Source organism: Rhopalosiphum padi, chromosome 1, assembly GCF_020882245.1.
Source record: "Rhopalosiphum padi isolate XX-2018 chromosome 1, ASM2088224v1, whole genome shotgun sequence".
Lineage (NCBI taxonomy): Eukaryota > Metazoa > Arthropoda > Insecta > Hemiptera > Aphididae > Rhopalosiphum > Rhopalosiphum padi.
Window position 1 is genome coordinate 56,793,131 of NC_083597.1, and position 15,373 is coordinate 56,808,503.

Sequence of the window (15,373 nt, forward strand, 5' to 3'; positions counted from 1 at the left end):
ATTAATTAAATATAAAAATATTTTGCTTCGGGATATAAAATATATATTATCTTATTATGCTATACATAATAGTTTTTCTAAACATTTTAGTCAATATTGTGTTATTACTCGTGCATTCATAAATATTTTTAAATTCAAATAACATAGATTAGTTAGAATATTTTTTTTTTATATTTATAACACTGTTATTAAACAGAGAATATATTATAACTCATACTACCTACATTTCTGTAGGGAATTAATATACAATTATTTACCTCTAAATGCACTTAAAACGTATTTACACTATACTTCCATTACATTCTGTATTAATTATTAATACTGTGGATAAACGCGATCAATTATTTTGATATTTCATATTAACGGTATAATTTTTGCGATAAAATCGTATTAAAAAAAAAAAAAAAATTAAAACATTAATGATATTTCATATGGTATACTGTACATAGTAAAATAATAAAACTATAGTTCAATAAATTATTAATAGTTAAAAAGTACATTCATTTTTTATGCTTATATTTTTACCATGTTATAAAAATGCATAAAAAGTCTATTGACTCTTCAAATATAATACGAAACCGTGCGTCAAAGCTATCCACTAACTTTTTTTTGTTCAAAAATAAATTGTAAATCATCTATTGTTTTAAAAAACAAAAGTGTTTGACTTTTAAAAAGAATTCAGGTTGAGCTTTTGATTTTATTTTCATTGAATTTTAGATTCTAAGTGAACGAGGAGTGTAGTAATTTTTTCATTATTTTTTTCTTTAAACACATATTTGAGACAAAGTTTAGAAGGAGCGTTTAAAAAGAATCTTTAAGAATTAAAATACATTTTTAAATGGTGCTTTAAAAAGGTAAAATTTTTATTTTTATTCAATTGTTTATCTAAGTTTAAGGATAAACTTATTAACACCTATTAACAAAGCTGGTATAAATATTATGAAATTTCAGCAAAAGTGTTTTAACCAAGATCCATTTAAAACCATTATTTGAATATCCAATAATAAATCATTTACTTTGAATTTAAAATCACAATATTCACAATATGCTGCAATCTTGATCTTAGATAATATGTGTGGCGAGATAATACTGATTACTTTATTTATATATTTTTTTAATTTCAATCCTACAAACTAGAAACCAAGCCATAGTTAAATTTGCAAAAAAAAATTATCACATAGTTGATTTGTATTCAAATAAACCGTCATACTTTAATAATGCTTGATTAGTTTGTGATAACAAAGTTGAAAAATAAATAAATTGATTAATTAAAACTATGTTTATATAAGTTGTTACTTATTTGAATTATTAATATTATTATTTCTGTATATTAATACATTAAATTATACAAATTAAATCATATACATTGGAAATTGAAATATTACATATTTTTAACATTAGGAATAGTTTTTAAAACGTGCAATATACTTTAATAATAAGTTATTAATTTATTATGTAGGTATAATAATGAATAATGTATAGTAGTTTTTCATAATATTTAAATATATAATTTGGTATTATATTTTTTATTCAAATAATATTCATATATTATATTATTAACATAAATGTCCATTTTACATTTATAAAGTCAGGTACTACTCGTAGTCTTTATATTTTAAATAGCTAATAATTAATAATCAATAATATTTAGTAAAGAAATCGAGTCTTAACTTCTGAAATTTGATTAAATTAATACATAACAATAATTTTGTGTTTATTTTACCTTTTATTAATTTCTAAATTTGGGAAAATTTGAATAGTTATAATTGTATTTTATTATATAATCTAATAAAAAGTTTATGAAATTAAATATAACATAATAGTTGTATAACTGGAGTTAATTATTTTCTAAAAATCACATTTTAGGTTATTATTTATGTATAAAATATATATTATATGACACAGATATTTCTTAAGACTTTTCTTTTGTGTTTAAAGACACAAAAAAACATCCGGGATGGGTGGAAAATATCTCTAAAAACTTTTTGCAGTTATAAAATATGATTTTAGGCAAGCAAAGTTTTCTTTTAAAAGAAAATAAAGGGTAAAAAGGTGTAACATTGCTATTTTTGACAAAACTGTTAAATATGGATAGAATTGTATTATAACAAAAAAAAAAAAAATGTCCATCATAAAAAATGTTAAGTGTATTATAATTTTTTTAAATGTTATAATGTTTGTTTTTTTATTTTAGCATGAATATTATTTGTCGTGTATTGTTGCCAAATAAATAACTTTAAAATGTCGTTATGTATGGAACAAGCATTCTATTTTGACAAAGTTCTATTATCATAATTTCCAACATGAAATTTTCAAATTATAAATTAATTGTAAAACTAATATATTTTTTTTACTTAAAAATTTATCTAGCACTTCTATCAGAATACATTTTAGTATTAGTGTATAAACTATAATCACTTACTATGAACAATGATTAATATTATTTAGCTTTCCTTTCCTATATTATATTGCTGTGTTATTATTTTAAAATTTTATAAATGCAAGTTTAAATTATTATATAGTTAGTATTTATTTTACAGTTCATTCAAATATTTTCAATCAAAATAAGATTATTTTTAGAAAATATTATTTATACATATTATTTTATTTTTTATAAAAAAATGTTTACATTGAAATAGAATGTAATGTTTTACTTATTAGTTTTAGCAATTACAATAGATTAATAAAAACAAATATTTATAATATGTACGTTTAATGTTTATGACTCGTTTTGAAACAAACAAGTCATTATGTCATTAAATATTAAATAATGAAATTTATGTTTGTTAAAAATTTAAATAGCTTATATGATCCCTTTTTGCCTCAAAAAAAAGTGTAAATAGAATAATAAAATATTAAAATTAGGGAGTGGTCGTTTGAAGGGAGCATCACATGTGGTAGAGAAATAAAAGAAACACAAAACATATGCATTTTGCCACGCAGAGTTAATATTTTCGGTGAGGAAATTTCACCAAAAACTCGGTCAGAATATTGAGCAGGGATGGTCCGATTACAATATTCTTTAAACTTTAGGGATTCGCCCATTATAATATATCCCACGGAAGAATATGCGCATACTAAATTTTGCGGAAGCCCTTCTTTATATTTTATTTTTTTTTATTCTGTTTTGAGTTAGAGCGCTGAATAAAGTTAGAAGCAAGTCCTTCTCAATTTTCTAAAGTTTAAAAACTTTCTCATTTATTGGAAATAACTTATAATATTATTTTTCTTTTAATTTATATATACGTATACTATGATACAATATATATATAACATTTTTTTAAATGTTATTCGTTTACATGATATAAATCTAATTTATGCTTCGTCCACACGCGATTAACATACACGATAGTGGTACTACAACAGGTGTACAGTACAAGCTAAATAGGCTATTTGATTTCAACACGCACACCTTAATGTATTAATTTCATTTAAAAAATTAACTTTTCTTTAAGAATAGGTATTTAATGTAAACTAATCAGTAGACGCACACATCGTTTCATAAGCAACTGAAAAAATGAATTATTTAAAATACAATAAATAATATATTATTAATTTTTTTATAAAATTTAAATATATATATTATAATACCTTGTACATAAATAGTATCTAGGTAAATTATAATAATTTATTATGATGGTATTCAGTGTCATTTTAATAAAGTTTTTTTTTACTAAAAAAAATTCAAATCTTTCTTTAATCACTTGTTTTTTTTAGAATATGGTACACCCGCATGCATTGCATTCGCTTTTCTAACGCATATCATATAAAATTGAACGTTCTGAAGAATCCATTTAACTGATTCATGCTCAATATCACGGTTAATTTGCTTATTAGTTATTATCAAATTAAAAAGTGAGATTATTATCTGCTCAGTGAACCTCGTCGGTTTTTATATTTAAGCTTTAAAGAGAGCAATGAAAATTTTATAATGCACAAACAATTTTAAATTGTATACTGTATATAACTCTTTTTAAAATTAAAATATCAAAAACAATCTGTAAGGTTCATTAGATAATTTTCCTTTTTTTTAATTTTACAATGGATAAATTCACTAAAATATTAAGCATAAAGAATTTAAATTAATTCTTCAGAACGTAAAATCTTCTATACTATACGTTAGTAAGACGGAAACAATGTATGCAGGTGTAGCGTATTCTTAAAAATGTTAAAACTTTATCCTGACAGAATCCTAACACTAAGTTGTATTTACAGTAATATAGCGTAGATAGCCTGTTATATTCTAATTAAATTTATAAAAGTGATCAATAGAGAACTTTGGGTTTATTTTACGTTTATTCCACATACACACACATTTTAAAAGTCATCATAATATGTATTGTAAAATTTGTATGCTATATATTGTATACGTATATACAAGTACAGTACAGATTAGAGCATTGAATTAAATTATTAAAGTACACGCACACATGCAGTGATAAGGTATTATTTATCAATTTAGTATATTTCAATTTGAATAATAAGAATTATTATAGTTATTAATTGTCTTAAACTTTAAAATGGTATTATACATTCTTAATACAAAATTTTATTCTATAAATAATAATATATCAGTGGCACATTGGATTTTGTGTACCAACTATTATGTATATTACCCAATGTTCAATAAGTATTTATTTGATTATTCTCATGATATTTATTAATTGTAATTTTTATTAAATTATTAATATTTTAATTTCGTAACTTATACTGTAGTTTTTATAGCCAAGTATTATAATACATCGTAATTTAAAAATAAAAAGTTATTATGGAGCTCTGTAAACTGTATAGTAAATATTATCTATGCATCTTATCATTGAATAAGGTCACTTAAATGGGTGTGTTAAATTTGATTTTAGTATTTAATACTAAATCAATGTATTTGAATACCAATTATAAGTGGAGATTATACGCTTCTATTTTTTTAAGATATCTATTATATTAGTATCCTACAATTAAGGAAAGATTTAAATACCTAAATTAGTAAAAAAAAAAAACTTTATTAAAATGACACTGAATACCATCATAAATCATAATAAATGATTATAATGTACCTATATAAATTAAGTTATTTATTAGTAATACTGTGAGTTTAACTTAAATTTATTTTTAACGATATTTAAATATTGTATTATATAATCAATTATTATCAATTATAATATTATGAAATGTAATATAAATGTTGTTGTTTACTTATACATTTATAATTAGCCTCTATATTTTAATACTAATATACTATTATATAATATTGTAAATTAGTTCGAAGTATAAGTTACTTAAAATTAGTTCATATAGATTGAACATTTCATTGTACTAATAAAATAAAAAATGCGTCCAAAAGAGCATCAAGTTTCTATGATTTATAATATTTTAATTACTTAAAATCCATAATTTTATTGCAATAAAAATCGTTATTTTTGATAATGATATAATATAATTATAATTTTATACATCTGATATGAAAAACTGGTGTTGTGTAAATAATTCCAGTTTTACATAAATTTTGGTTTTTCTATATTATTATTAAAATTACCTACTGGGAGTTATTTTCATTTAGCATCACAAAGTATACCAACTAGATTTAATATTCTATCAGAAACTATCTCACAGGACCAAGTGGAATATTGAAGGTTTTTCAACACTACTCAAAAAAGTAATGATGACAAAGACTATTAAATAAAAACATAATATTTAAAAAACATATTATTGTAAAACAAATACGCTCTGCTCAAAATCTAGAAGGATAATGTTTTCTTTTGACCTATTACATTTTTTATCATTACACTTTTGATCTATATTTAACTGAGTGTTTTTCGAGGTATTTGTAGTTATATTATTGGTTATAATTTAAATAAAATGTCTTGAAAATTACTAAATTTCTCGTATCTTTAATCAAAAAAGTAAATTAAATAAAAATATTGTTTGTTTAATATAATAATATACAATTTTAACACAGCATTAAAGGTTTTAATTAGGGAACAATAAGTATTATTTTGCCTTAACCACACTAACTTTACATACCTTCTTTCAATTACCTATTTTAATTTATCAAAAAAACAGTTATTGCACTAAGAATTTTAATGTATAATTCATACATCTAAATATTTTGTACACTACAACAGAAATATTGAAGTAAATAAAATCGAATAAATGTTTTTCTTTAAACCAAAAAACAAGTTATAGATTATTCTGGTGTCCTTAATTATTGTGAATTGGCAATTTAATTAGGGCCTATATTATATTATATTTAACAGAAGATACCTACAATAATAAAATAAATATGATTTTAAGATTTTATAAATAGGTAAATATTATTGTGTGTAGCGATAAATATGTAACACGTATATGATCTTGGGGTTGTGTATTTATATATAATATGGGTATTTCATTTAATGTTTAAAAAATATATGAAGTAGGTTATTAGGTTCCAACGGTTATGATAACAATATTTATAATTTAATCTACAGTGTATTCAATTAATATATTATAATCTATTTAATTTAAAATTGTTGGTTATAATTTTTATTCGTCTTTTTTTACTTATTATAACTTAACTTCATCTATATTTAATCTATATTTAATCTAAATATTAAGACTGTAGGTACTTATTTTGTTTTAATCTATAGATTTTATTATAATATAATATTTAACTGCTACTTGAGAACTTAATAAATAGCATTACACATTGCATAATATTTTACTTAATATTCTATAGTCGTATTTGATAAAAACAGATTTTAGGTTATTAAACGTGTACTAAGTGTAATAAAAACTATAGGATAATGACTTTTTACGGAGAAATCCCAATAGTCATTTAAAATATCGTTGACAAAAGTCTTTTTGGCAATATCATTAAGAAACTCAGAGGAAATAAAGGAGAAACCAATAAAAAGGAAAACGATAATTATTATTACATGAAGGTCGATTACAGCTTGTCACAAAATATACAATATTTGTTTAGTTTTTTTTTTAGACATCTCATTAAAACTAATATTTTTTTTTTTATGTTAGTTAATGTGTAATTTAAAGAATGAGTGTTTTTAAATTAAAACTAACTGGCCAAAGACACTTTTAAGAAAAATTAATTAATGAAATAAGAAATGGTATTATTGTTATGTACATTAAAAGATTATATACTTACATATATTTTAATGAATGCCTCATGAATAATGAATACTAATTATATAATAATTAAAAAAATGATATGAGAATACATACAAAGGTTGTAATGAAATTAATTAGAATTTTAAAAAACGAAAACCCCGTGTGGTCATGTACAATATTATCAATTTTAAACTAACAGTCTGAAAATACAATTACGTGAACGAATTACTTTGACATCTATAATGCCACATTTATATACCTATATGTTAAAAAGATAACTATTTAAAAATTCCATATTGTATATCATAATATCATATATATAAAAAAAAAGGTAGTTTCCATTTCGTTTTTGCATGCTTTGCTGTTGTTTTTAAAAAATAAACTATGTACATAGTAGTAGTTTTCAGAATATAAAAATGTTTAAAGTTCTATAAAGACTAAGATGCGTTAAAACTAAATTCTATTTGAATAATTTACAATGAATTGAAAGTTAATACCTAAATATTTTGTTAATAATTAATATTTGCACATTGTATTTTATTTAAAGTGATTTAATATACTACGTTACCTGTGCAACTCATGCAAAATATGAAAGTTTTGACATTCAATGTTAACAAAACAAACATGAAATGTGATTATCAAATAAAAGTATAATTAATTTACTTTTGAGGTTAAATCAATAAATTCTGTTAACTTTTGCATTTGAAATAATATTAGATAACTCGGAGGTCAATTTTATTTGATCATAACATACCAGAATTCAAGCAAATAACAAAACAATATTGACATAGGAATAATCCTAAAACATGTATTGAAAAAAAAATTTCTTAGGAAAAATGTTTACGTTTTATAAGTTATTTAAATAATATACAATAAATTATTTAACTGTCGTGAATTAGTACCTATTTTTTTTTTATAATTTATAAATAAAATTTGTTTTGAAAAATAGATTTTTTAATATTTTAAGATAGTATTTAAGCTTTATATGTATAAAATCAGTTGAAGAACGTTGGGCTTGAGTATTTTTTTATAAAATATATGTTATAGTATAAAGACGCATAGTATACAAACCAATAATGTATGTATTTAAATATAATAATATTTGTATGAATAACAATTGGTTTATAAATTTAACATTTAATAAATATATTCAATATTTTTAACCGTTTATCAATAATTCTGTATTTTTTAATCATAATTAATATTAAACAATATTATTAATGAAAAATAGAAAACTAATAATATTATTATACTACCAAATATACATAAATATGTAGTTATGCTTATGCATGTACTATATTATTTTTAACAAAAAAAATACATTAGATGCCTTTAAAGTTTAAGGTTTACAGCAATATTTGAATAATTGTTCCATTTTTTATACCTATTTTTTAAGTCTATATGTTCATATTACATTGCTAGGTTTCTATGTTTCATAATTTTGATTATCTATGACATAGTAACAATATTGTATTATAGTATTTGTTTATTCTTTTTTTTTTTTTTTTAGGTTTAGCATAAAGTATTAATATAAATATAATGATATAGGTATTATACATTATTTAATAATTTAATGGTTGGCGTGGCAGTTTAACACAAAACCGTTTTTCTATCGTGTCTGAAATAATAGTGGTATTATAATAATATTATATATTATAATATGTAAATATACCAAACATGATTTTACATATAAATATCAATCGGTCGTGAAAATGTTCATTTTATGAACACTTTAAAATTGTGTTTTTTACATGAAAAATTATTTTGCGAAACAGTATCATTTAATTGATTGAGTTTAAATATGTATATTTTATTTTGTATGAATTAACAGAACAATTGAATTATAAAACATAACGTTCCTACAGGTTTTTATTTTTAAAAAATTGAAAGAAACGAAAAAAAAAATTGTTATTGTTATACAGAACTTTATCTCAGTTGTTTTGTTATAATTCCATTACGAGAGCTCACAACGTGACATTAAATTCGTCCAAATCAAATTTCATTACACCTAATTTACTTAACAAACAGCTAACTTCATAATTACAGAGCGTAGAAATTCCTCACGGCACTATGGCATTGTTGTATAATATGATTAAATATACGGTAAAACTTCGGTATTCTGTTGTGATATATTTTTTCTTTTTTTTCTTCCCGAAGGTCCACTTGCTGTTGACGGAAAAGTGAGTGCGGAGTTAGATAGAGAGTGGACAAAGTAGAAGGAAGGGATAGATGATAATTGAGTTTTGGTTCTTTTAATGGAAGTCTGTGAGGCCATATTTGGAAATTACACCAGAACACGCACGTCATGCAGGCCGTCATGTACGGCTAATCAGATTACCTGGCGCAAAGAGCGCGTATATAGGCTTTGCGTTTTTGTAGAATCTCATTAGAAAAAAAAAATTCAAGGTAAAAATAAACGAAAAAAAATATTTTCTCTTACCGGCATATAATATTATACAAAATAAATCTGTAGTGAATATTGTGAAAAATTTTGTTATAATATTCCTTTCGAATAATCACATAGATGCAATAATTACTTAAATATATCCTACTAGATCTAATCACGAACCATCTGCGAGATAATAATGTTTAAAGTTCAAATACCATATTTGCGTGCTAAACAATAATCCCTAATGGATACTTTGTTCATGCAAACTTGAATCACCACTAAATGTTAGTTTTATGAAAATTATAATAAAAATCGAATACCTAAAATGGTTTTAAAGTTTTGTCTGTAAAATATTTTTTATTTAAATACTACACCTACCTAGCTATATTAAAAATATAATGTTAAAAAAGGCTTACTTAGTGGTTTTTTTTTTGGTATAAAAACGAATATCAATGATGTATCCATTGCCATGCACTTATATTACCTTAGACTATTATCAAAATAATACAATAAATACCTTGTATTGAATATGTTGTTTGTGTATTATTATACTATTATATTAATACATATTTTTATGTTGTTATCTATTTTGATGCCTGAAATAACTTTTCATGTTATTACATACTATTTCGGTAATATAAATAAAAACATTCTTTTAACTGTTTAAAATAACATAATTATAAGTCGGCATTTAAAATTAGTAATATTCAAATGAAAATATCAAATTATTTATTAAAGTTTGATTTTACAAATTGCAAGCGAGTGAGTTAACACTTAATCAGATGTTTTAAATGTATAATGTAATTGAAGGGGCTTAATTTTATATTGTTGCTAAAGGTCAATAAACTCATTACTTATTTAATAGCTGTTATTAATTTATAATAATAATATTATTTAAGAGTGTTTACGAAAATCCAACTGTCTATTAAAACGTATTTTATTATATTTTATTTACTCTAAAAAAAAAAAATACATTTTTGACGTAGGTATATTATTGTTTTTATTGTTATGATTACTGAAAATAAAAATTAAACAATCATAAGCATATTTTCATAATGTGATTACTTCTTGAATGAACAATATAAAGCTAGTCCATTAAATTAATATTTTGTATTTGTTGTTACTTAGTGATGATTATTGAATTACCACATTTGTAGGTGATTGGCGTGTTGTCTTCTTCAATAATATGTTTAAATTATAATTTTATTCATACAATATTTTAAATAGTATTACATTTTAATCAACAAAGTATCTACGTACTTTCATTAATTTATTATTTTAATCGTTTATAATTAAGTGAAGAATATATAATTATATGTTTTTGTTTAAGCTGCTAGTTTATTTATAATAGTATAATTGCGGTATTTACAGTATTAAAAAAAAAAAAAGGAAAAATTGACTATAATTATTATGTTAGTATCTAATGTACACTATAACGATAGTTAAATATCAATTTCTCAATCTATATTATATTTATATTATATATATATATATATATATATGAAAAATCGTTTATGTGATATCGATGGGGTATATTTGTATTTATACTGTTAAAATATTTTCAAAGGTTGTATTCACTGAACGTTTTTAAATATTTTAATTTACATTTAAAAGAACTTCATATCAACACAACTTTTTAAATTAACCTATAACTACGATGGAGGTAGTTTGACAAAATAATCGATTTACGCAGTGTTTTAATCACATCAGCTACATTGTAGCTACTTACTATTTCTTACCTCTGTTGACGTGATGGGAAAAGTTTTAAAACGACTTCTTTAAAGAAAACCAGGATGGGAATTCAGGCACTCGGACTTTGCTGCAATCTATATTCCTTGCGTAGGCTTTATTTAAATTAACTTGTGGATAATCGTTTGCCAGAATAAAATTCTCCGCAAGAGTCTAAGCTCTTCACAGAATAACCTACAGTTTTAATTATTTCAGAAGAGAGTATAATCTCTCAGTTTTAATTATAAGTTGAAAAAGTTTGGCATGGTCTATATCACAAATCGAGCAAAGAGTTTTTATCGACTATCCGTTTCCAAATAGTTTGGGTTATGGCCAACAAAAAAAAAAACTGCTAATTAATTAAATCATTAAGTATATTATCAACTAAAAAATAAATTATGAAAATATCATTGAAATTTAATTGAAAAACCTACGGACTATGTATTATCAATAAAATCGTCTAAGTAACAAAACGTGAACTTTGAAAATAAATATTATTTTTAATTTTAATAAATTATGAAGATAAATTAATATAATGGAACTGTGCGATTAATACATTGCAAATGTATGATAATACTATAATAGAAACATATTATTATGTAATATAAACTAATAATGTAATGGTCTTCCTAACCATTACACTTCATATTCATTATATATTTGTATTACTATTATGACTGTCGTCAGTCTCAGAAAACTATGTATAATATGACTTTCTGCAAGCTTACACTTACTCACTTTCCAGACATATCTCTTCATTATTTGAATTAATTTAAATAAATTTATTCTCCATCACATAATTTTCATACTTTTACTATTAAATTTTGCTTTATGTAAATAGAATATATTTTTCTGTTATTTTCTTTATTAATTATATTCTCAATATTTTTTTTTGTAATATCTATACTTTCTATACTTTAAAAAAATAACTGTATCATGTATCAACAAGCACTTAAAATATTTCTGTAAGTATATTATAATAACTTATAATAATAAATGTGAGTTATATATAATAAAAATAAAAATAATCTACTGAGTTTAATTAAACAAAAAAGTAAAATATATTTTAGGGAATTAAATTATTTAGTTTTAAAATAAATTTAGATATTATACTTATTGTATATTTAGATGTATGATCAATTAGTTAGATATATTTTATAAACATAAATAAATTAAATGTCTGATTTATTTTTAGTTTTTAAATTTTTTTAGTACCTAATAATATACAATCTGAGAAAAGACTTACTAGAGGTAACCTAAATTATTATGCATAACAGAAGTACAACCCTAATGATAAATATGCTAAACTTTGGTAATTATAATTGCCAATTAAGAGTCAAGAGAGTATCATTAGATTATTACAAATTATACATACCAAATAATACTTTATTAGAAGAATAAAATTAAATGTGAATAATATTAGTGTAGATAATATTTCTACATAAATTAACTCAGATATTGTTTTAATTTACTTGCTTAAGTTTTCTTTATTTACAAAAATATTATTTTAGTATTTTATAATATAACAATTTAAATTGAAAATAAATAAGTCTTTTTTGAACTTTTGTGTATTAAACAATAGCATAAATGCTAGTAATTTTAAATTTTTTATTGATATTTATACTTTAAGATGGTCGAATAATAATATTTTAGTAGAAGCTTTGTATACAATAATTGAATATTTTAATTTTTAATTTTATAAATAAAAAAACAGATTGTATTTATGTATATTCATTTTTTTACGCTTCAAATTATTTTTAAGATTGTAAACAACAGTAGAATAAAATAAATAGCTAGGCAAAGAAAAACATGTCGGAAAATTTATAAAAATATGATTCTTAATGTTATTATTCAACCTTTAATTAAATTCATATGATACAACGATGTCTCAATATTTTGTTTAAATTTGAATATTTTTTTTTGATATTGCTGAATTTGCAAGCATGTTTCACACATTTAAATACATTTTACTTATATCCATATTCTAGATTAGAATATTAATAATATGATATGTAATTAATATAATCATATATAATATATAATCATAACAAATAATAAAAGTAATTATTAAAAAAAATATTTATTTAATGTATTGGTTATTTATTTATTTATTTATTAATATTTATTTAATAAAATAATAACTACTTCATAAAATAGAACTCATCTAAAGATTTTAATACATTTTTAAAATGTATTAACTTAATTATCTATTCGTTATTTTTAATCCAGATACGGAATTCATATTCTAAATGACAATGGACTAGTAATAGATAATTTTGGATTACCTATCTAATTTTCGTGACTTACTTTTAGGAAGACTAAACTTGTAAAGGCTTGTTTATTATTAATATTATTTGGGTTTTCGTTAAGAATAATAAACAGTGAAACCAGTAATCAGTATATATTTCTTATTTGCAAATACATATAATATTTGGGTAAAATTTTGTGTATAATGAATTATATGATGTTAATTTATATCATATATATATATTTTGTATGTTACAGATTGAACCATTATTTATTTGGACTTCAACCTGTGTGGTTTCACGTTGTCAATGTTCTTCTTCATGGCATTTGTAGTGTACTGTTTGCCCGTCTATGCATTTCAGTTGCTGGATTAGAACATAAATATGGACTCTTGGCTGGAATTGTTTTTGCTGTCCATCCGATTCATACAGAAGCAGTGAGTTAACAAAACAAAAATAAACACTTATTTTCACTCATAAACATTATAATAAAGAGCGAATCTTTTATCAAGAAACACTGATTATTTCAAAATCCATAAACGGTTATGAAAATGTTATATACTCGTGTTTAAAAATAGTGAGTATCATTTGATAAAAGAATCACTCTATATAGACTCTTTATCTACTACTAGCTAGTATACACATAATATACAAATAGAAAATAAAATCATCAATTTTGTGTAAAAACAATACATTTGACACTTTGCTCAGAACCTAAAAAAATTATTTTTTTTTTTTTTTATTGAAATAAATATTAATTTATATTTAAGTTAATTGTATGTAAGTTTGCAGCTTATGTTTAGTTAGAATACATCACTTTGCATGACAATAATGGCAATAAAGTACCTTTTAAATTCATTAGTTTAAAAAATAAGTAAAAAATAATCGATTTATTATAGGAAAGTGAACGGTTGAAATCTTGAAGATTTAAGCATCGTAAATAAAACGGGTTATCTCAAATATATTAATCTTATATATCTGACACTATTTCATAAATATTTATTTATTTAATAATAATTTTTATTTAATATTTCACAATATTAACGGATTTATCGTTGTTCCAAGAATATTAGAAGAAAGCAACAACGATTGAATATTTTCACATTCTCTTTAATGTTATTAGGTTCGTAAATGATGTGGTTGTGGTAAAAAACCAACACGTTTGGTCAGATAGCAAAAAAAAAAATAATAATAATAATAATAAAAATTTGGATAAAAGTGTTTCAAATGATATGCATTCTGACTTCTAGGATGCTTGGCCGACTTTTTGATACCTTTTTTTATTGCATCCTTGTAAAAAAGCAATGAATGGCCAAAAGTTTCACGAAAGGCCAACAACCCTCGGTTAGCCAACTCCCTTTTTTTATCACTAATGTTCAAGGATCTTTGACGATGCGTGAAAACTTTTTCTTGCCTCTTGTATATTATATTATAATATACGTCATGAATAATTGTTTATTTTCTCGCCCTATTATATTTCATACCTTTTATTTTCTGTTGATTTAATTTAACATGACTGATTAATTATTACGTTAGTACCTACTTAGACACTTAGTAATTGCTTTAATATTTTGTTTTATCATATACATTATTTAATTAATTTTATAAACGTATTGGGATGTACAATTATTTACATAATTATTTAAATATTTAAATTGTTTACATACTTAGTAAGTAACTTGTAACTAATATACTTGTAACTTACAAGTATATTTTAAATTTAAATAATTATTAGTAAATTTATATGTCACTATATTAATTTTATGTACCTCACTTTTATGAATAATTGTTGTAGGTGAATAACGTGAATATAACACTATTATTTTATGTATTTATTGTTCGATGATCGACAGTTTTTCCAATTAAACTTAATTCGGGTTCATAGATACTCTGCAGGAGGTCATAG

At 22.1% G+C, this 15,373-nt stretch overlaps 1 protein-coding gene across 1 annotated transcript in view; it reads left to right on the plus strand.

Annotated features, from left to right (window-relative positions):
• LOC132931625 (protein O-mannosyl-transferase TMTC1-like) overlaps positions 1–15,373 on the plus strand; it is a 97,735-nt gene that overhangs the window by 5,975 nt on the left and 76,387 nt on the right. The window contains exon 2 of the mRNA XM_060997514.1: positions 13,727–13,904. Within this exon, the coding sequence (XP_060853497.1) occupies positions 13,727–13,904 (178 nt within the window). The remainder of the gene's footprint in view (positions 1–13,726; positions 13,905–15,373) is intronic.